We start from the raw sequence: 23,391 nt of genomic DNA, 5'->3' as shown, positions 1-23,391 counted from the left end.
TATTTTTTGTTATCATCTTTCACTTCCCTCTTTTCTCTTATATTTGATGATCAATTGTTTTGGAATGGTTTCACAGGAGGATATGGATTGTTACTATATATTGGTGCATAAAGATAAGTGTTTAGCCCCTTTAATTTTTGTTTTTATCATCCGGAAAGAGGCATTTTTAGCGTTTGTGGGAAAAACTTAATCAACTATCTTAGTAGAATACTGCTGTTTATGGAAAAAAAACTGAACTAATGACTTAATAGAATAATGCCGTTTGTGGAAAAAATTGAACCAACGACTTTAACAGAATATTGTGCGAAGTTTAAAAGAAACTATTATGAAAGATGGGGGAATGTGGTGATTTAGAAATTTCAAGGTTTTGTCTGTTCATTCCATTGTGCTGTAGCTCTACTTGTCCCATTTCTTGGAGCATGGGGTGGCTAAGGGTAGGCTACTTCGTCCAAGAGAGAACCTCATTGTGATTGCTTTTAACCTTTTTAGATTTTTTGAATATTTTTTTTATCTAGGATTTTTTGAATATGATAAGGGTTGTTTCAATCTTTTATGTTTTAGAATTAAATATATTTGTTTTGATAACATAAAGCTAAATAAATTAAATATTTCTTCAAATTAGGTTAAACAGATTTAAATTAGGCATTGAATAAGAAAAAGTATTATTGACCCAAAATTATAAATTTTTAAATCTATTTGATCTTAATAGATAAAATTGAATTTAATTGAGTTTGAAAATACTCCATACTTTTTAAATTGATAAACAATTTAAGAAAAATAAAAATATTAATTAATTAAGTTTATTAATTCAGATAGAATAAGTCAATGTATAAAAAATACAATCACACTTATTTATTTAATTCAATAGTAATTTCTTTTAATATATTTTGCCATAATTGATATGTATATAACATTTAATAATTCTATTAATATTTGAGTGTTTTGGGAGAAATAATATCATTTGAACTATAATTTATTGGTAGCATCTATAAATTTGTAACGAATTAAAATGTAAACTAATTTACATAATGAAATGGTTTTCTTGTTTTTTAAGGGAAAATCTATTATGAGGTCGCTTGTTTTTTTATTATTTTTGTTTAAAAATTCCTTACCACAAACTTATTTACGTCCAAATCCTTATAATTATCCATCCTAAGAGCATCCACAATGCAATGTTATATTTTATGCTAAATTTAGCATGAAAAAAAGTAAAATGCTATATTTAGCATAACATTCTAATTTTATCTCCAATGCAAAATGTTAAACGAAAATGTTATAATTACTTACTATCATAATTGTTTATTAATTTTGTTATTATCTTATAAAAAATTAAAGTTTATGTCTTATAAAAAATTTAATATAATTTTTTCATATGATAATGAACTCTTTTAAAAAAAAATTAAGAGAATTGATGAATTATATGAAAATAAAGTATTTTATGTCTTGGTGGGTGGTCTATTATTAAAAAGTTAATCAATGGAGATTATATAAAAAAAAAAAAAAAAACAAAATTAAAATAATTAATGCAAAAAATAATAGTAGAAAAATTATAATTAATAATGAATTTTGATTGGTTCAGTTGTTTCTTATAGCTGGTAGCTGGTAGCTGTTGCTGATAGCTGTTAGATGTTGGCTGGTAGCTGATAGTTGATAGACCATACGTGTTTGGTGAGATTTGATTAGCTGTTGCTGTTTATATGTAAAATGACCGTAAAGGGCATAATTTTTGTTTTTATTTATTAAACTAGAAATATATTATTTTAAATAATATTTAATAAAAATATTAATAATTATCTTTATACCAACGAGTTGTAGCTCAAATGGTATAAGCGCTGGACAGCAAACTGTCGAGGTCGTGGGTTCATTTCCTCCCACAAGCGCTCCTCCTCCCCCAATTATCAAAAAAATAATAATTATTTTTATATAAAAAGTCAATATTTAGTTTAAATTTATTTAAATTTTTTTAGATAAATTTATGATTTATTTAAAAAAATTATTAAATCATAGTTGTTTTAATATAAATAAAATAACTTTATAAAATTTATAAATGATTGAAGTATTTAAAAATAATTTAAATAATTTTATATATTAAAAAAAAGGTATATTATAATGGGGGTAATTTTGTCAAAATAATTAAAAATGTTGAAACAGCTATCAGCTGTTGGCAAAAAGCTGCAAAATAGAGCTTTTCAAACAGCAGCTGTTGGCGGTTCAAAAAACTCCAAAAAACTCTTAAGAAAATCTCACCAAACATTTTTATGGAGTTTTTCGAAAAGTAAAAGCTAAAAATTCCACCGAAAAGCTGAACCAAACACCCACTAAGACTTAATACTACATTATAATATTATCATGACAATTTAGCATTGCATTCTAGTTGCTTTAATATATTTTAATTTATTGATAGTTGTTACATTTTTTCTTATCTAATACAGTAATACGTACAAGATCTGACAGTCGAAAGTAAGAAAGAAATGATTTTTCTGATAGAGTGGCAAAAGGAATATATGTTATGATTCTCATGTAAAATGAACTAACCTGTTTCCAGCCTTCCACTAAGTTAGGAATGAGTTATGCAAAGGAAAGAAAAGGTCAAAGTATTTTTTAAATTGTATTTTTAACAATTACAACTAAATTATTTTTATTTTTACACTTATATATTTTTATAATTATATCAAAAACTTTAAATTTATACTCACTCCGTCCCGTTTAAGAAGGGACATATCTCAATTTTTTTTGTCCCACATAAGAAGGCCAAATCATGGTTTTTGTGCCATTTTACAAGGAATTCTCTTTTATACCCTCATTTTCTTTTTCTTTAATTAAAGCTAATACTCTACACACAAACTACAAGACAATAATTAATAGGGATAAAATAAGAAAAGTCAAGAGTAATTATTATTTTTTTAATCTATGTGTAAAAGGGATATGTCCCTTCTTAAGTGGGACGGAGGGAGTATTTTAAATTCAAATATTTGCGCCATTTATGAAGTGTGATGAGAATTTGGTATAATTGATAAAGAATATGGAAGTTTGAATTTAAAATATAAAATTCAAAATTTTGAACACAATTATGTATTTTGAAAACTAAAAATAATTAAAAACTGAGTGTAAGTGATAACATATATAGAAATTATAATTTTATTATAAGTAATTATCAAAACAATAATGAAAAACTCTATTTCTCCATTAAAGGGAAAAAAGATTGCAATGTTTTGTTTAATATTACACAAAAAATAGGATTTATTAATTTATTTTGAGTATTTTAAATTATAATCAAATATATAATTAATTTTTTTATTTTGAATAATGATTTTTAGTAATTCAATAAATTTTATTAGTCTTTTAATCATCATTAGTTATTCCTATATTCAATATAAAAATTTAGCAATAAATTATTTTTTCAAGATTTATTTTTATTCCAAGAAACAATGCTGTCTTTGAAATATGTACTTAATGATATTTAGAAAATCTAGATACCTAATTAATTAACTGTATAAGAAGAGCTTCATTAATAAAAATAACCAAATTTAATTTTTATGCAAAATAAATTTTCCATATTTTTTATAATTGGAACGAGAAAATGTTTGTGGAAAAAATAATTATTTGCTGCTCAGTTAGAGGTGTCAAAATAGGTTGGCGGATCGTAAATGTGTCGTGTCAACCCACTCTGTTGACACGATTAGGGTCAACACGAAGACGACCCGTTTAATTAATCGTGTCAAAACATTCAACCCTAACATGACACAAATTTTAAACGAGTGACACGGCACGATACGACATGACACGATTAACATGTTAAGATAAAACGGGTAACACGGTTAACATTATTACACGACTAACACGACCCATTTAACATTTAAAAATATTTAAACCATATAAATATAATTTTTATCTTTAAATTTATCAATTAATACTCTAAGTATAAAAATTTAATATAAAAACTTTTATTTATAAATTAATATATAAGTAATTCAATAATTTTTATTTTATTTTATGAAATTATAACTATTTTATTTCTATATTATTATAAATAATATAATTTATAAACGGGTTAGGCGGGTTAGATGGGTTCACGAGTTACACGACCCATTTATTTTGTGTTATAAACGGGTTGACATGTTTATGACACGAACCCGCTAAACCTCAACTCGTATTCGCCATATTTATATATTAGACGAATCGTGTTATCGTGTCATGATTCATCTTGACATTTCTATCAGCACTTATATCATTACGTTATAACTCATTGGTAACTTTACATATATCTATGGTAGTAATAATCTTAGAGAGAGAGAATATACTATTTGTAATACAATTGTCTATGCTTTTTTTAAATATTTGTCCGTTTCTAATAAATACTAATATAAATTTTAAAATAAATTTTTTAGATTATCTATATTTAGAATTTATTCTAAAAAAGTGAACCGGGTATAATAAGATTATCATAAAAAAATGAACATAAATTTATAGAAGTTTTAAATATCGATTTTATATTTTAAAATTGTGAAAAAAATGATAAAGAAGGAATACAATAAATAAATTTGGGGAAATGTGAAGAGTGAAATAGAGAGAAAATGACAAAAAGACAACCCAAAAGGTGTGAGAAAAGTAGAGGATTTCCATGTTGTTTTGGAACTCTTTATTTTGTGCTTTGTGCATTTTGACTACACTTTCTTCGCCTACTTACCTAATATAAGTACTACTACTACCTTAATTAATTATCCCATGCAACTTAATACTCTCAAACTTCATGAAGAAAATGGAGATATTATTACCACTATGCATTTGCCTGTCTTTTTTCATAACATCTTGTGTTGGTTTTCAAATTCAGCTGCAATCATCATCTCATACTCAACAAGGTAAGTAAACTAAATCAACCATCTAATTTCTCTTTTGTCTTAATTTGTATTGTCCCATGATTAACTTTCATGTCTTTGTTTCTGTTAATCTTTTAGCAGTTATTAGTACTGTTGATGGATTGCATTTTCATCCTTCACTTCCAAGAAAGCTCAGGCTGCTCCTTGCTCCTCATGACCCACCAATTTATGTTCAAGCTCAAGTTCATCCCATTTCAAACAATAACCACCAAAAACATTTATCAGGTACATTTAAATTATATATATTCATACCAGAAGTAGAAACTTATATATATGTGAAAAATATGTAGTATATAATATAGTAGTGTCCCATTTCATTTTCTTTTTGAGGATTTTATTTATGAATGTAAATGTGTGCAGGAACAAGGCAAGAATGGGTGGAGCGGGCAGACACGTCGGAGTTTTTCACGATGGATTATTCCCGAGTTCGGAGAAGACGTCCTATACATAACAAATCCTTGCCGGCTGCTCCATGAAGAAATGTTAGAAGTTAGAACAACAATTTTGCATGTTTTCTTGTATGTATTTAGGAGAATCAGGAATATGTTTTATTTTTTAACTATATGTTATGTTTGTAATGGCCGACATTATATTATGCATGGACCATAGCCCTTGTATTACTATTATGTAACAAATTACTATAATCTTAGCTAGCCTATGTTTCGAAGTATAATTAGACCTTCTATCTTGTTGAAAAAGAACTAATTTAAAATTGAATTTTGATACTGAGTATCATTCTTCTTAATAAATTAAAAAAACCTACTTTCAAATCAAAAATTGGATCAGTTTCTTTGAAGATTACATCTCCATATTAAATGCATTTTAGGTCAAAGGAAAAAGAATTATATCCACCATCTGCATTTTATGTATGTTATGAAATTTTGTATGCTGGTCAAATTTGAGAGGCAGCTAAAAATAGACATATTTTTGGTGGTACAGCTTACGATAATAAGCCGTACAGAATTGGGTGGCACAAACATGTGTGCATGCACTGGAAACATGACATTGAAAGGCTAAAAACCTAAATGGATGCATGCTTGATGCTTCAATTGTTTGAACCAATCTGTCTTTTCAGTTTTCTAGAGATATTTCATTACTTAATTATTTATCATCTCTCGAAACATGGGTTCTGTTTCAGACCGCAGTTGTAGCACTTCTCGCAGAAATTCAGCTACTGAGTGTCCAGGGCCGAGACTAGGGCGAAAACGACTTGGGCTGCTCCGTAATCAGTCGAGATCAATTTAAAAAAAAATCATTTTTCTTTTTAAAAAATTTGAATCAAGCTTCAATTTGAACTACTACATTTGACTCTCTCTCTAAAAATTTTTTCCTCTCCCTTCTCTTTAAACAACTTGTTCTCTACTTCATCTCTTAAAGGGTGGGAGGAGGTGATTTTCCGATCTCAATCGGAAATCGCCTCCTCTCCGCCCATAAAAGTTTAATCTTTTATAAACTTAAGCCTTATTTCAATAAATTTATCCGTTTAATAGCTTTTTCGGTATGAATTTTAGTGTTCTTTTGCTTGAAAGTTTATGTTTTTATGGTGTGTGTTTTTAGATCTATCAAGAATCTCAAGTGATTGTTCAAGCTTCATAGTCAATTTTTTATAGATCTAAAATTTTTGGATGGGTATTGTTCTAACTTTTTAGAATTTCATTGAAGATGAGGATCGGAAATACTTAGCTTCAACGGATCAAGCGGTTTGCCGGTCAAATCGGAAGGACAAATCGAAGACCCGCTCCAACGGAACTTCGCTCTTAAGTTCTTGTTCGGTCCTTTTATGCGGAATCGATGTTTAGATTTGCTTAATTTCGATTTATTTTTGCTTGTATCTTGGGTTGTTTGTTAGTATTTTAGATCAAAATTGAAAGATCATATATTAACTTTGTTATATGACTTTCCAATGTAATTTACTCTTCATCAATGAATTCTATCTTTGGTTAAAAAAAAAAATTTGAACTACTAAACTTCAGTTTCGATCTAAATTTGAATATAAATTAAAGGAATTTACGTGACTGGTGAGATTAAACGAGTCTTTGATATATTTAAAATAATAAGTTATTATTATTTTATTCACTATTTATACTTCTAAGTTTGTGTAGATATTAAATCAGTGTGTTGATTTTTCCCTTTTCAATGAAAAAACAAATTGAATGTATAAATTTGATAATTTTACAATAATAAATTTTTAGTTTTTGTATTGAACTTGAACCAAACTCGAGTTTGATTTTAATTTTGAACATGTAAATCTATTCGAACGCAACGTCTAACTTAGTATAGTTACTAGTTAGGGGTGTGCAATCAGTTTGAACCGAACCGGAGTTTTTGGAAAAAATATTTTTTCAAACCGAACAAAACCGAACTGGTTGTTTCGGTTGATTTTTGGTTCGGTTCAGTTTTTTGGGTTTGGTTTACATGAAAAATTGCCTAAATTTTTTTTTATGTTCAAAACCGATCCGAACTGGCCTACCAAAATTTCTTTACAATCTTAAACCGAATCGAACTTAATTTGTTGGTTCAGTTTTTGGTTTCGGTTTGGTTTTACACACCCCTAAGTATAGCTCTGAATCGGCTCGGCCTGTTTACACCCTACCGAAATTACTAACTTTTAGATTTTTCTAATTTTGATCAGGGTATTGATAGAGTCGAGTTTAGATATTGTTAAATAAAATCTAATTTGATTCTAAAAATATAAAATATAAAATTTAAATTAAATGCAATTGAATTTATTTTGAAAGCTTGAACTCTATATAATAAAGTAAATAGTAAAATTTAATTATGATTATCTATATTTAAAATTTGAAAATTTTATTTTAATATAAAAATTATCATAAATATATAAATATGAAAAATTTAAAATACAAATTAATAAAAACATAAAGACACTTGAATATCTATAGAAGCAAAATTTTTAATGTTTGAATTCAAATTAACGTTATACTCGAGTGATTCAAACTCAATTGTTTTTTAAATCATTCAAACTCAAATTTAATTGATAGTATTTTAAACATTTGTCAAATTAGTTTTGAATATTTTGCTAGTGGATTCGATTTTGTTTAACTATTTAATTAACTTATGCTGAGAGATAATATCCAAGATTACTAACTTTTTGCTACAAATATACAACAAAGGTTCAATTTGCCCCTAGACTTGGCTTTAATTGATTTTTTGTGCAGAGTTCAGAGAGTAAAATGAAATTTATTATACAAAATTATAATGGAATGATCCAATTTTAATATATACAATTTATAGTGGAAGGATCCAATTTTAAAAAGTGTGATAGTTCAGTGACCTAAATTTATATTTTGCCTGATTTTTAAATAGCCAATTAGATCTCGTATATTATTTTCATAACGACGTCAGATTGAGTGTAATTTAGTAACACCAATATATTTTCAACAGAAAGATTGTGAAGAAAAAAACAGAGCAAATCAAAGAAGGCGAAAATGGAAGACTTATGGAACCGAGCAAAGCTATTCGCAGAAGAAGCGGCCAAAAAATCCCAAACCCTAAACCTAACTTCATCCTCCAACAAAATCGCCGATCTAGTCGCCGAAACCGCCAAGAAATCCAAAGAACTTGCATTCGAAGCTTCCAAAAAAGCCGATCAGTTCAAAACCGCCGCTCTCAAACAAGCCGATCAGATCCAAATCAAGTCCATTTCCGATATTATCCCTCCTCAACTCTCCTCCATTGTCTCTATTCCTTCCACGTCATCGTTGTCGTCTCCTTCTTCTTCAGATCCCGATGAGCTTCTCCGATTTGGAGTCACCGATGATTTGAGAGATTTTGTTAAGGGACTTACTTCTGTTACTTTTCAGAATTTTCCTATTCAAGGTAAATTAGACTCTCGATTAGGTTTTTTTTTTTAATTATGACGATGATGATTTTTAGTATGAACGGTGTAGATGAAGCGGAGGTGTCTGATGCGGCAAATACGGCGTCTAATGTACGGAAGGATCTTAATGAGTGGCAAGAGAGGCATGCGACTCTCGTTCTCACTAATGTCAAGGTAATTTAAATGATGTAATTGTAATTATTAGAGACAATGCCGTAGCTGTTATTAGGTTTTTGACTGAGCAAAATGTTGTAGTTAGCATTCAAGTTTAATCTTGACGTTGTTGAAATTTCTCGTGTTTTGGATAGCGAAAGAAAATGAATTAGTGCTACCCGGAAAATTATTTTGCAAGGATTCAATCTTTTGCTGAAAATGATAGATAATAATGAATCGAAATGGACACTATTGAGCAATAGGACTTGCATGTCGAGGAATGGCTTTTATTTTTATTTTTATTTTCAAGTTGTTTCGTATTATACTCCTTAGCTTAGAGGTAACTTTGAGTTTTTTTGTTGTCTGTGGTTATTCTGTTGCAGCAAATCTCTAAGTTGAGGTATGAATTATGCCCTCGTATGATGAAAGAAAGGAGATTCTGGAAGATTTATTTTACACTTGTGAGCACTCATGTTGCGTCGTAAGTTCCTAATTCTTTTGTTGAGTTGGCTCTATTGTGCTTGTATTGTTAATAGAAAGATATTGTAGTTTATGCTTTATGTGAAAATTGAGATTTTCTGTGAAAAGCAAAATAGGGATGTTAGTAAATCATATATCCACAATACACATTTGATTTTGTTGGCTTTGTTTACACAATGTAGTTAAATTTAATGCAGTAGGGCTGTATGAATGTGATATGTGTTTCTCTTGGTCGCTCAGGTATGAGAAACAATATATGGAGGAGGTTAAGCGCAAAGAAGAAGAGCAGATAAAAGAGGAAAAATCCAATCTAAGTGTAGTATCTGAAGAAAATTCTGGTTCTGAGGTGAAAGATAAGAACCTGAAAAGCAGGCTATCAACTGCATCATCGGCTGAGCAGGACCTCGACACTTTTCTTTTGGGAGATCTTGAAGACAGCGATGGTGGTCCAGGTATTTTCTTTGAACATATTATAGAATTGCAAATAGCATGTGGTTTCACATCAGTCCATTCTTTTGATTTTGAAGTTATAATTGTTTGTTGATTAACAACTGAGCTTGGACCATATCTGTCATTTGCTACTTATTTTTTGGATGATGAGTTGACAGAATATAAAAACCAAGAACCTAATGAAATTTTCTACATGATGCAGTATGTACCAATACTGAAGAGTTTCAAAATGCTGAATTTGAAATACTAGACGACCTTTAAACCTAGAATCTTAGAGGAAAGATGAATTTGATGATTCTTGCACTTCACATTGATAGCAATATTTTACTCCAAATATTACCTATAACTATTTCGTTGAAATCCTTGTTAGTTTACATTGTTGACCACACAATGTGGTACTAATTAATGGCTGAATTGTTTTTGTCAGTGTGTACACTTGTATAGATAATAATCTGCTCTGGCTTAAATCACAAACACACTGGTGTATTTAAAATGACTATATAGATCCATTGGTCTGTTCTTTATTCAAGTGAACTGAACTGGAGTGGTAGTTGGTGATAACTGTTTGTATTTTGTAATACTTGAAGTTTCCCATTTCATGCACTCTTCACCTTCAGTCGGTTAATCACCTGTAGTATTTTTCAGATGGCGGTGATGATGATGGAAGCTTCGATGATGATTTTGACAAGATTGATAATTCTGTAAGTTCATTTTATCGTTTGTTGTAGGGTTTTTGCTGTGACTTGTCATTTCTAGTCCCGCACAGTTTTGAACAATAGACGCACATTACTAGTATGCATCACTTACTGCTACATTATTATAATGTATAGATTGTTTAGGGATTCATTAGAAAATTTGTGGACATAATTGCAGGATATTGAAGAGGAGAAGCACGTGAAGAAAGCAACTGAAACTGCCGGTTAGATTTAAAGATATTATTGGAATAAATATAATGATCTAACATTTGTAAAGAATGGAAAGTTTATCATGGTGGTTGTGGGAGAAATATATGCAAGACGAATGTCATCCCGGGTGTGGGTACAGAGGCATACCTATTGCAGTTAGTAACAGATTGTGTTCTTTCGTTAATTTGATTATTTGGACAGTGGTAGTTATATATTGCCCTGCTTAGAAAGTAAGGGAAGGTAAAAACGTGTTCGTTTTGTATAGAGATTTCTTGATTAAGTTAATTCGATATTTTTAGTTATAATTGTATGCGATGTCTTAAGATTTCTCTCTCAGCTACTTCTCGACTGCCATTCTCACTGAAATATGATATCTTAAAATAGCTTCAACGTTCATTTTCATACAAATAAATTACTGAGGCAATGTCATTCTCAACTTGGATCAAAACTGGAAGTAATTTGCAATTTTCGCACTGTTAGAAATGTTAAAACTTAAAACTAATTTATCGAACAGCCTGAACATTTTGATCGATTATATAGCTTTTACTATGCGAAAGATTTTCATTTGATGATGACAACAATGATAAAACCAAATTACACTCCGAAGTCATTTTCTTAAATGATAAGATTAATTTTATGTTTTTCTGGCACTAATATATGAAACTAAAATACACGCTGAAGTTATTTTCTTAAATAATAATTGCTCAACTGTGAAGTTCAAATTTGACTGTCTTATAATATTTTTGGCCCAATCATAATATTCAACATTTTCAGTCTTTTTTGCTTATATTTAAATTTTTAAAATCGTCAATTTTATTTTATTTGTAAATTTCAGTTTTAATATACCTATTTTTTTTAAAATTATACTCCATGTCCTTTAAATTTGAGAGTAGCTTAAACAAACTTTTAATATTTTTAAAATATTAAACATCAAAATTATATATGTCCATATAAAGTATATATTCAAACATTTTTAAGTGGCCAACTACAATTTTGAAAAAGATGCAATTGAAAAATTGGACAAAACTGACTTTTAAAATTTAAGATATAAAAAAAAATAAAAATCGAACTGAAGTGTTTGTTAGGCGTTTATGTCGTTCAATTTTAGATGTATTTAAATTGGTTAATACCCTCAAAAACTACCGACCTTTACTTCTTTTTTGCAATAATATCCCGACCTTATAATTTCGTCAAATGCATCCTATTTTATATTTTTACGTTTCAATATCACCCTAAAGTATTAAATTGAACTCTTTTCATTTGGATAAAGTTCAAAAAAAAATCCTTTATATCTATATCTATACTATATATAAAAGCACGGAGGGGAGGGGGGGCATGCAAATTTACTTAATAACTCTTCCTATATTATTACTAGTTGGTTATTTAAATTATGGTTTTATGGTAATTTATTAATTACATAATTGTAATATTCATTTAATGAGGAAACAATCGTTCTTTAATTAAAACTCCTTAATCGTTTAGAGGAAACAAAATAGAAATTTTAATAATTGTAAATCTATTTAATGAGGAAACAATCGTTCTTTAATTAAAACTCCTTAATCATTTAGAGTAGGGGTGTACATAGTTTGATTTAACTGGTTTATTATTGATATTTTAGTCCAAACCCATTATTTATGTAATTTTAATTATATGTGTGTAACTTTTAAATGGACAAAATGAAAAAAAAAAAACAGAAAATGTCTTTAGTTAGAGCGTGTCCACATCATTTTCTAGAAATACTAATTATGTGTTTTATGTTGTTATATTTTAATTTTGTGAAATTTAAAAAATATATATATTCATTTATGTTAATAGCTTATGCTAGTAATTTAGTATTTTAATATTTAGTAAAATAGTTATAAGGTTAATTTAGAAATAAATTAAAAAGAATTAAATTTTAGAATTCGTTCAAAATATAAATATGCAGAATTTATTTTAATTCTATAATTTACAGTTTTTCATTCCAACTGTAAATAAATTCCCGTGGAATCTATTTATAAATAAATTCTAGTGAATAAGAAGAAGTGTTCCAAAGGGGGCCTAAGTAGAGTGCACGCTTTAAAACATCGTTCTGTTCTGTGAAATCTCACTCAAAATGGCACTTACAGCTCTCTTAAGAAGCTCAAAATCCTCACTCAAATTCATCAAAACCTCAAATATCCTCTCCTATTTCCACTTCACAATCCCCATTATACCCTCTTCTCCCTTCTCTTCCAAATGCAATAAACACCACCCTCCATCACCATCACCATCACCACCACAACCCCCTCCTCCATTGCCAAAGAAAATCCCTCTCACTCTCTCTGCTCATGGAACCACCTGGCAAGACCCTTACCATTGGATGAAGAACACCAACGACCCTGATTTCATCAACTACCTTCACCAAGAAAATTCTTATGCCCAAGCTTTCATGGCTGACACTCAACACCTGCAACAAACTTTGGTTACTGAGATGAAAAATCGGTTGCCCGTTAATGTTTCTACTCCGCCTCACCGTTGGGGCCCTTGGTATGTCCATTTACCCGTCATTTTTATAACAAGCCAATGAATATTTGCGATATAGAGTATTTAGTTATTGTTTATGTTGTTATCATTAAATGTTCAAACATTGCAAATGTTTCATTAGTTTGTTGCACAATTGTGTTGTATAATTATTCTCATTATAGTGCCTGCTTAGTGTTTGCATAATTGTGTATGTAAAGATGTCAACTTTGGACTGCACAATATTTAAAAATGTGAACTTTGGGATTCAAAATGTTAAGAACCGGTTTGATTTGTTCTATTAAGTTATGTGCCGTTCTTATGATCCCGAATGGATTGGTTAAACATTCTATTAGGGAGCCTGGTCTTGACTATTCTGTGTGGTATTCATTCTCGTTCGGCTCTCGGAATCCCATTTACTTTTGGTTTTGGTTTAATTAGTCAGAATGCTGGAATAAGTAATTGAGATTGTGTTTGACTGTTGATCAGGTTATACTATCAGTACATTCCGGAAGGGAAGGAATACCCAGTTCTCTGTAGGAAGTTAGACTCTGGGGAAAGTGGTTGGGCAAAGACAATTTTGAATTATGCAATCAGGCAGTTGGGCGTGGAGCAAGTTTTGCTTGATTGGAATCAGATTGCAGAACAATATGGTCGGTTTCTTTATAACACTTTTATTTGTATGATATGGTTTTTTGTTTTTTTAGTTAATCTAGTATAAATTTCCTGTGTAATTGTTGATAGTCGAGCTTTGTTTCCAAATGTATATTGAGAGAAATGTACCACTTACTCTTAAATATGGTCATTTGTCTTCTCTCGTTTGTGTGTCAAAGTTCATAAGAATCTGAGAACAGTTCATATTTAGATCAGGAAGAGGTATTGTTGTTCTTGATGTTGAGAATGTTTCTAAATGGATAGAACCTCCCCATGTGTACCACACAAGTCTTAAAGATGTACTGTCAATCTGAATCTTCAACCTTTTTGGTGAATAGAATAATCTGGCATTTGTCTAGGTTGATTATTAGATAATCAGAATCCTTCTTTTCATTATGGATTTTATTATAGTAACAAGCGAGGCTTATGGCTGTCCTTACAAATGCAGGTTATGTGCACGTTGGTACATGCCGAGTTTCGCCGGACCATAACTATCTTGCATATACACTTGATACTACTGGAAGCGAACAATTCATACTTCAAATTAAAGACCTCAGAAATGGATCGATTGTTCCAAAATCAAACACCAATGGGGTAGTCAGTTTGGCGTGGGCTCAAGATGGCAGGACTCTGTTCTATACAATAACAGATGAGAGTCAGCGACCTTACAGGCAAACATTTTACTCATTTGTTGAGCCATCTCACTGTGGTCGGAAAATTATCTCACCTATATCATGTTTGATAGGGTTCTCTGCACGAAACTAGGATCTGATGAGATAGATCATGTCACAGTATTTACAGAAAGTGACTTGAGCTTTTGTGTGGATATAACAAGCACAAAAGATGGCAAGTTCATAACTGTAAACTCAAATTCAAGAACTTCATCTGAGGAACGAATTAACTTATCTCAACTTGAATTGTTCCCAACATTTACTCTTTTGATGAGGCTTATGTCCAATGGCTTCTTTTACAGGTTTATGTGATTGAAGCGGCCAATCCCCTTCATGGTCTGCAAAGAGTACATAAACGTGTTTCGGGTGTACAGTATTTTTTGGAGCATCACTCTGGTTCTTTCTATATTCTAACAAATGCTCCATTAAGTGGGTGGAACGGTGAAAATTATTACTTGGCTACATGTCAAGTTGAAGACATACAGACACGGAAGTGGCAGGTCTAGTTCTTCTACAATACCCACCATTAAAATGTATGCTCATTTTTGAAGCTTGCCTTATCCCGTTTCCTCGTTTTTTACACAGTTCTTCCTTTTTACAGAATATTATCCTTCCAAGTGAAGACATGGGCTTTCAAGACATGGACATTTTTAATGGGCATTTGGTGATATTTCTCCAGAGAAAGGGTGTTCCGATGTTATGCTCCATTAATCTTCCTATTAATGTTAATTTTAAGGTATGTGCTACATACAGTAGATCAGATATCACACATTTGCTGTTACTCTCTTGTTGGTTTTGCATACAGTGCCTTATAATAGAAATGTTTTTTTCATTACATTGTTCATTATTTATACAACAATAGTTTCCGTTTCCATGCATCATAGGTAACTTTTGATATGAGAGAATCGGGTAAATGATCAATATGCATGTCATCAGTTCCCTGTTTCTTGCATCTTATTTTGCTTAGCCATATAAGGTTGGATTCTATAATATTAATGAATGATATAATTAGGAAGAAAGGTATAGCTTAATATGGTGGTGATAACAGTAATTTGCAATTAAAATTTACGTGTTAGTATCACTATAGTCTGAAAAAGATCCATATTGCTGCTGCTGTTTGGTAGAAAACAAGTGTGGTGTTAATGTTACCAGATTAATCATTTTCCCTTGTGGGCTGGTCCAAACAACTACTTCCAATTGTGCCATGAATGCTAAGTATTTTCTTCCCAAATAATCAGAGAACATTGAAAGCAACATTTGCTGCTTTATATTTTCAAACAAAAAAAATGCTTAATTTGTTCACTTTCAACTTTGCAGAGTGAATTGGTGGTGGAGGATCTTAATCCATGGTTTTTCCCTATGCCTTCGGATCTATGCAGCGTTGTTCCAGGGTCAAATCATGACTTCATGAACCCAGTATACCGTGTGGTTTTGTCATCACCAGTGGTATGACTTTCATTAGAACAAATACCAGAATTAAATTACCTATTTGTGTGATAATAAATAGATTTAGCCTCTCTTTCTCATTAACATGCATTATTATACTTAATACTGATATCCAACAACCAGTGAATCCTCTTCTATCTCCTAAGTACAGGCCTTTTAGCTGACATGTATCTTAGAAGTTACGTAATTCTAAGTTACTTGATTTAAAAAATTATAGATGTGGTCTGTTTGATGAAAACTGATTTTGCAGTGTAACAGTATTAGTTCATGCCAATTTTTTTAATTGAAGGAGAACATCACATTCTGCACTCATTTGTTATTGGCTATATTGATATAGCTATTGTGAGAATCCCTTTCCTTCACAAGAAATCCAGGCCCTTGAATTATTAGGCGAGCAGGCAATGATAGTCTGAAGGCTGATATTTTGGCAATCAAGCTTGATTTATATGCTAAGTGCTTAGAGGACGGGAAAAAAAAGAGAGGGCCAAGTTACGGAAACCCGCTTACTGTAATAGTAACTTGATAGTATCAGTCTTTTGGGATGAGTAGTATTGTCACCATGACCTGATTGTATATCACAAAATAACATATATAGTAGATTTTTCAATCAACCCAAGGACTACCATGGAATTTTTTTAAAAATAAGAAAAGCCTGTTGATCAATATATCAACTCACATGGCATTCAATTTCTGAAGGGCGTTGTTCTTCTTTAGCTATGCATAGCAGCTGCTCATCACTCTGAAAACTTGGCATGCTCTTGAGTTGGTGAGAAAAAGCAGAACTGTCGCTTCAAATTACCTTTATTCATACAGGATTAAATTCTCAAACAAGAAATACTTAGCTTTCATGTACTTCTTTTAGATGTGAGTAGACTAGAAATCTCATTGGCACTAGTATCATATGTGATGAACCTACTAATTTGACTCCCTTTGAACATTCAGATGCCTGATGTGACTGTGGACTATGACATGTCAAAACAAACATTCTCGATTGTGCAGCAAGAGGAAGTAAGGGGAATTTCTGATGATCATGGAACAAGGTTACCAACCCATAATATGAATACTCATATATGTCTTGATGTGGAAAACAGTGAAGACAAAATTGGGAATTGTATTCAATCAAGGGGATGGAAAGATTTCTATAATGCATACTGTTGTGAAAAGAAGGAAGTCATTTCCCATGACGGTGTTAGAGTTCCACTGACCATCTTGTACTCTCAAAAGGCCTGGGAAAGGGGTACATCTCCTGGAATATTAGAAGGCTACGGGGCGTATGGAGAAATCCTTGATAAAAGCTGGTGCACGGAGCGCCTGAGCTTGCTTGATCGTGGTTGGGTGATGGCTTTTGCTGATGTGAGGTTTGATCAATCAAAATTAATCTCCTCTCTTACTGCTTACTACAGTGCATTGCTATTTGCTGCATTGAAATTGGCATCAATGGTTTACTCATATCATATGTTTACAATAAAATGCATCATGTTTGAAGTTCATCCTCTGCTACACCTTAAATTAAGTGTGAATGTTGATATATTCAAGTTTTTGTGCTTGGTTTACTCTTGGAAGAAACTTCTGTTATTTTATGACCTATTTAGTCTGTAATTTCAACTCTATCGAGTTTTATTAGTTATATGCTACATAACAAGTAGCCTCTTGATTGAAATTATTTATATGGCATTGTGACAATTTTTTTCATTGTAGTTCGACTCTCTTAATATATATTTCTTCGGGCAGGGGTGGTGGTGGTGGTGCTTCTTCATGGCATATATCAGGCAGCGGAATGAACAAACACAATTCCATATATGATTTTATATCATGCGGTAATTACCTCATTAGTGAGGGCTACGTCCACAGAGATCGTCTAAGTGCAATTGGACTCAGTGCTGGGGGACTTCTTGTTGGGGCCGCTATGAATATGAACCGTAATCTGTTTCGCGCTGCCATATTGAAGGTCAGCTATCATACAGTGCAAAAGGAAGAAATAAAACTATTATAAGAACTGATATTCAACTAGTGATTTCATTGCTTATTTGCTTCTTTCTTGTTGAGAACACATTACAGTTGTGACATTGCCTTTTTGGTAACCAGAGTTGACATGTAGCATTAAAATATATTTTTTTCTAATCGAGCATGTAATATTTCTTCAGGTCCCATTTCTTGACATATGCAACACGTTGTTGGATCCGAGTTTGCCTCTTACCATACTAGACTATGATGAATTTGGGAATCCTCAGATGAAGTCGGAGTTTGATTATATTCAAAATTATTCTCCGTATGATAACATTCCCAGCAATGGCTGCGTTCCTTCAGTACTTGTTACAGCATCATTTCTCGACTCAAGGCAAATTCATATTCCTGTGCTATCAAAAATTGATGATTAAATACAAGCATTTTTCCAAAGTATATCTTGTATTCATATTTTTGCTGTTCAACAAAACATTTTCAGGGTTGGAGTTTGGGAAGCTGCAAAATGGGTGGCCAGAATACGCGATAGCACATGCTCGAGTTGTTCATCCTCTGTCATTCTTAAGACGAATATGGCTGCGGGACATTTTGGCGAAGGTGGTTACTATACTCAATGTGAAGAAAGAGCATTTGATTATGCCTTTCTGATCAAAATTATGGGGTATAGAAATGGTCAGGAAAGCCAGAATACGAGATAGCACATGCTGTAGTGGTAATTCTGAAGAGGAATACGGTGAAGATGGTGTGAAGAAAGAACATGCTGTAGTGGTAATTCTGAAGAGGAATACGGTGAAGATGGTGTGAAGAAAGAACATGCTGTAGTGGTAATTCTGAAGACGAATACGGCGAAGATGGTGTGAAGAAAGAGCACATGATTATGCCTTGTCTGATCAAAATTATGGGGTGTGAAAATGACCGAAAAAGCCAGAATTGCTGCAAAGTAGACGGGAATATTGCTCAAGCCCTCGCAAGTGTAAATTTTGTGATTGCTTTGTCTTGCAGATGCTGATAGATAACTGAGCAATCTTTACTCTTGTACTAGCCTTTAATTTACAGGTACTGTTTTATTTTGATAATGAAGAAAGATAAAGTAGCTTACAGATTCGTGATCAGTCCTTACAGCAATCATCAAGACACTGCAAGTTCTTTTTTTCTTATTAGACTGGACTTTAGATGCTTGATGATCAAACAGCGCAAGCACTTTTTGCTTCTTGCACGCAATGCATAAACCATGGACATGATATAGCTAACAATAAAACAATCATCTTCCCAGGGGATAATAACAAAACAAAGGCTTCATTTCATATATTTATGTATATATAATCAATATGTACGATACAAAGGCGATGATACAGGCAATAGCATCTCTCAATCAGAGATCTAAAGGGGAACTCCATAGGAAACATACCCTCTAAGATAATAGCTTTGCACAAGAATCTCAACAAATGTGAGTCTGGAACACCAAAGCATAGTATGTACACCCATAAATAAACAAAACAAGACATGAAAACCTACACAGATCTTACGTCTTCAGCCGCTTTTGCACCTGGTCTGTGTCCTCTCTGCTGGGGAAATCCCGAAGATGTGTGGCTCCTTCATTGCTAGTAGCGGTATTCAGATCTTCCTGTGAAAGAAGATGCATAGGTTGGTTTGAGTTTATATGTAGCCAGAGTGTGTAAAAATCAAACCAAACCGCATATAATCAAATTGAATTAAATTTGTTGATTTAATTTGATTTCACGTTGTATTTATTTTTCGGTTATTCAGTTTGCTTTTGGCAATATTTTTTTTAAATTCAGTTTTAGTACAAACTGAACTGAAAAAACCCGATCAAATAAAAAAAACAACTGAACCGACTAATTCGGATCAGTATGGTTTAAATATTTTAAATTCTTATACAAGTCGGTTCGGTTCGGTTTTGAAAAAAAATTGAGTTTGTTTCGGTTTAAGCAGAATGTACGCCCCAAATTATAGGGGTAAAATTTTATTATTACATTCCTATTTTACAATCCGTACCTTAGTATTAGATGTTCCAGATGTCAGTCCTCTATTTGCCCTCTTACCCAGATCAATCTGCAGTGAGATATTGGCCTGTGTCAAATCAACACCAGCACTCTGCAATGCCTGTGTGAGATTATCCAGCAACCTGCTCCGGAAAAAAAAAAAATTCTTATCGGTTGTCAGCCTGTAATTTAGCAGTAAATTGCAAAGAAGGCCGGCTAAATATGCAATGCTTATGTTTGAAAATAAATATGCAATACTAAGTGAGGGCAAGGAACTGAGCATAACTTTGCGTTGCATAATATCATACATGGCACATCATTCTGAACTCGCAGAAAAAGCTAGAAAATATAAGATTTTAAACTTGGAACAAAACCACGCCACCACTCCCTTCCCCAGTTCACAATAATTTAAAGTTAGCCACAAAAAAACTTCTCCCGTCCCTAAACGGGAGTCGAGAGATCATAAGGTTGAAGATTATAGAACTTCTGAATACAGACTACCGAAGAAAGCAGATGAAGGGGTAAACATAAACTATATTTTCATTCCATTAAGAATCTCCATGCTAAAGTAGAAGCTACAGGACAGTAAAAAACCTTGACACCAAAAGAACCAAAAAGGTACAAGATATACCTACCCTTGCGAGTAAACACTGGAGATACTGATTGTACCACCTTCAATTGTTAGCTCCTCCTGCTGGTTCAGTGGACTGCCAGCCATGGGGAACTCAGTGGAATGTGCATCTGTTACCGGTTGCTGAGGAGGATGTGCAATAACACCGTCACTAAAAACAGGAATTTGTGCGGTTGTTTGTAAGGATGCGGGATGAAGCATAACTTTGTTTGCTACTTCAGGCTGTCGTTCCATTGCTTTGCACGTAACATCCCTGCTAGGGTCGGAATCTACTTGATTCTGTGTGTCTGTAAGCATAGTTGAGGGGATAGAAATTGTATTATCGTCAAATTTCCCAGTAATAGTTGACCCAGGAGCAGAACCATTTTTTATTTGTTGTGGATGACCAATGAAACTTTGGACGCGCCAATGACTATTTCTCTGTTTCAAAAGGGTAATACTGATTTAATATAATAAATTTGTTCATGAAACTTTCGACGTGCCAATGACTATTTCTTTGTTTCAAAAAGGAAAATGCTGATTTAATATAATAAATTTGTAAGTGAAACTTTCGACGTGCCAATGTGCATATTCGAATGCATTGCAAACCCTATTACATCAGAAGCAATTAAAACCATTCCTTGAAATTACAGTGAAGAGCATAACAAGAAATCGAATTGCTTTATTCAAAATGAACAAGCTTCAATGGACATATTCCAAACAAATCCAATTTCTTAATGAGGAATGTTCATTGGCTTCTTTCATATTGTAAGGTTTCTATAACTGCCATTAATAAGAATCTAAGATTATTTATTCTTCAATTTAAAACATTCCACATTTGCAGAGTAAAAAGTCTATGCAAAACGCCAAAGCACACCAACTTATTAAATGAAATATCATAACTTGTACTGAGTTTTATGCATAAAAATACTCCACAATGTTCGTCTATCATATGGTCTTTTTCTAAGTTGGCACAATATATAATCAAGAATCAACAATTTACCCATGGCATCAACTTCGTAGGCTCAGAACTCCAACCCTGATACGAGCCCTCATACTTTTGCACCTTCTCTTGTAGGAACTGTACATATTCAATCACCTGCAGAAAAACACAAATTAACGATCAACAAACTGCATCACATGTACTATACTAATGTGTTCACATAGATGCCATTGTTTATTTCCATATTTAAGACATACCTCTAAGAGAAATGATGCTGTATCCCTCTTTTGATCGCTATGAGGTATAAGATCTCTCAAAATCTGAAATCTGAAAGAAATAGATTACGGTTCATTCATCTACCATTTAAAAGCTTTTTCCACAGTTCAGATTCTAATTCAAGAAAGTATCTAAGTATAGACACCCCATCATATCACAAACCACTAAAATCTAAAATTCATTGAAACAAACTGAAGTAAAAGTAACCAAACATGGTATGTTCAGTTATTTTCTGGAAGCAATTTAGCATCCTATATGTCAACTACCTATCTAATAAAGCAAGAATACCAAACAAAAAAACCCCAACTCAAACATCAAAAACCAAACTTTTATCTAATTATGAAACACAAATCACAGCCAAATTCTGAAATAAGCTAACAAACCTCTCGTTAATCTTACTCCTCCTCCGCTGCTCAGTAACAGAATGCTTCGATCTTATTGCACTAGCCTTATCACCACTCTTCCCATCTGCCACATTCAAAGTAACCACATCAACAAACATTAAAAATTCAACACCCCATTTCAAAAATCACTACTCTCAAGTCTCAACATCCATAACACAAAGTAAAAGCTCCAAACTTTACCATTAGACAACAACACCCACCAAAATTGAAGTACCCTCTTAGCTTTAAAGAGTTAAAAACACAATTACACTCAAAACATAAACAAAAAAGAACCAAACTTTAATAGAATTGGATCTCAGCAATGAATAAACAAAAAGAAAAAACCTTTGTTATTATTATGAGTAACATTTGAAGTGAGTCCATCATCCTCGTACTCTTCTTCATCTTGATTTTGATTTCCTTTTCCTCTCATTTCTTACTAAACAAAACAACATTAAAAAAAACCAATGATTTAGATTCCTTAAACTCTGTTTGATTTGGTAATAAATGGGAAAAAAAGATTGGTAATTTATATAAATTGGAGCAATGAGATAGAGAAATATTAAGCAACGAACCTTTGTTTTTTCTTTTCAGATATTTGGAATTCGGTAGTTGGGTTGCGGTGCTGGTGAAGACGGCGGCTGTCAGTCTGGTTGTTACTTTTCCCGGCAATCAGCGGCACCGTTAGTTAGGCTCTGTCGACAGAATTTTTTTATTTGAAAATTTAAGAAGCCAAGGTTTTTTTTTTATATATTTTTGTTTTTCTGGAAGTGGAGTACTTGATTCTATGTGGATCTACTCATATTCTTCCCGTGAGGTTCAACCTTTAAGCTACATATTATCAATTTTATTAATAATAATCTCAATGTTGGCTATTATTTTATAAAATTAGTTCAATTACAAAATAGTTTGATATTTTATTTAACTTTAAAATTATTTATAATTCACCAACAAAAATTATATGAATCTACCTATTTATCATGCTGAATTATGAACCATTAATATATTGTGTGATACGTTATATAAATAAATAAATAAAATAATTAACAAATATTATATATTTTTAAATAAAAATATTACATTTAGTGATGCTTATTTTAACTAAAGTTTAAAGATAAGTTTTATAGATAAATGAATGAATTCAATTAATAAATATTACTTCTTGATATTTATTATAATTAAAATTTAATTTTTTTATTGATTGATCCATTTATTTATTTATAAAATATATCATACAATAAAAAAATAATTTATAATTT

General features: G+C 31.6%; 4 protein-coding genes across 6 annotated transcripts; 3 read left to right on the top strand and 1 right to left on the bottom strand.

The window, feature by feature from the left end:
• Positions 1-4,735: 4,735 nt before the first annotated feature.
• On the top strand, positions 4,736-5,550 carry LOC126675061 (uncharacterized). Of its 2 annotated transcripts, none has more exons than XM_050369635.1 (3): positions 4,736-4,859; positions 4,959-5,102; positions 5,238-5,550. In XM_050369635.1, the coding sequence occupies exons 1-3, from the start codon at positions 4,751-4,753 to the stop codon at positions 5,351-5,353; spliced, it is 369 nt and encodes a 122-aa protein (XP_050225592.1). In that variant the 5' UTR covers positions 4,736-4,750; the 3' UTR covers positions 5,354-5,550. The 2 variants fall into 2 exon arrangements, with proteins under 2 accessions (XP_050225592.1, XP_050225591.1); XM_050369634.1 differs by having other exon boundaries at positions 4,956-5,102.
• A 2,692-nt stretch (positions 5,551-8,242) lies between these two features.
• Positions 8,243-11,013, top strand: LOC126674940 (uncharacterized). The gene is made up of 6 exons (XM_050369491.2): positions 8,243-8,714; positions 8,786-8,889; positions 9,252-9,349; positions 9,589-9,800; positions 10,444-10,499; positions 10,672-11,013. The coding sequence occupies exons 1-6, from the start codon at positions 8,324-8,326 to the stop codon at positions 10,720-10,722; spliced, it is 912 nt and encodes a 303-aa protein (XP_050225448.1). The 5' UTR covers positions 8,243-8,323; the 3' UTR covers positions 10,723-11,013.
• A 1,729-nt stretch (positions 11,014-12,742) lies between these two features.
• On the top strand, positions 12,743-19,021 carry LOC126673230 (uncharacterized). Its single transcript, XM_050367300.1, has 11 exons — positions 12,743-13,211; positions 13,674-13,837; positions 14,287-14,509; positions 14,584-14,726; positions 14,810-15,009; positions 15,111-15,245; positions 15,827-15,955; positions 16,898-17,313; positions 17,687-17,903; positions 18,100-18,293; positions 18,399-19,021. Exons 1-11 carry the CDS (start codon positions 12,799-12,801, stop codon positions 18,613-18,615), a joined length of 2,451 nt encoding a protein of 816 aa, XP_050223257.1. The 5' UTR covers positions 12,743-12,798; the 3' UTR covers positions 18,616-19,021.
• Positions 19,022-19,194: 173 nt separating this feature from the next.
• Positions 19,195-22,894, bottom strand: LOC126673229 (transcription factor BIM2). Of its 2 annotated transcripts, none has more exons than XM_050367299.2 (8): positions 22,708-22,894; positions 22,478-22,567; positions 22,133-22,217; positions 21,731-21,800; positions 21,534-21,629; positions 20,556-20,971; positions 19,934-20,063; positions 19,195-19,541 (listed from the first exon to the last, which is right to left on the bottom strand). In XM_050367299.2, exons 2-8 carry the CDS (start codon positions 22,563-22,565, stop codon positions 19,440-19,442), a joined length of 987 nt encoding a protein of 328 aa, XP_050223256.1. In that variant the 5' UTR covers positions 22,566-22,567; positions 22,708-22,894; the 3' UTR covers positions 19,195-19,439. The 2 variants fall into 2 exon arrangements, with proteins under 2 accessions (XP_050223256.1, XP_050223255.1); XM_050367298.2 differs by having other exon boundaries at positions 22,478-22,571; positions 22,708-22,893.
• Positions 22,895-23,391: the final 497 nt, after the last annotated feature.

This window comes from Mercurialis annua, linkage group LG3 (genome assembly GCF_937616625.2).
Source record: "Mercurialis annua linkage group LG3, ddMerAnnu1.2, whole genome shotgun sequence".
In the NCBI taxonomy this organism is placed as follows: Eukaryota; Viridiplantae; Streptophyta; class Magnoliopsida; order Malpighiales; family Euphorbiaceae; genus Mercurialis; species Mercurialis annua.
This window is presented reverse-complemented; position numbering and strand designations above follow the sequence as displayed.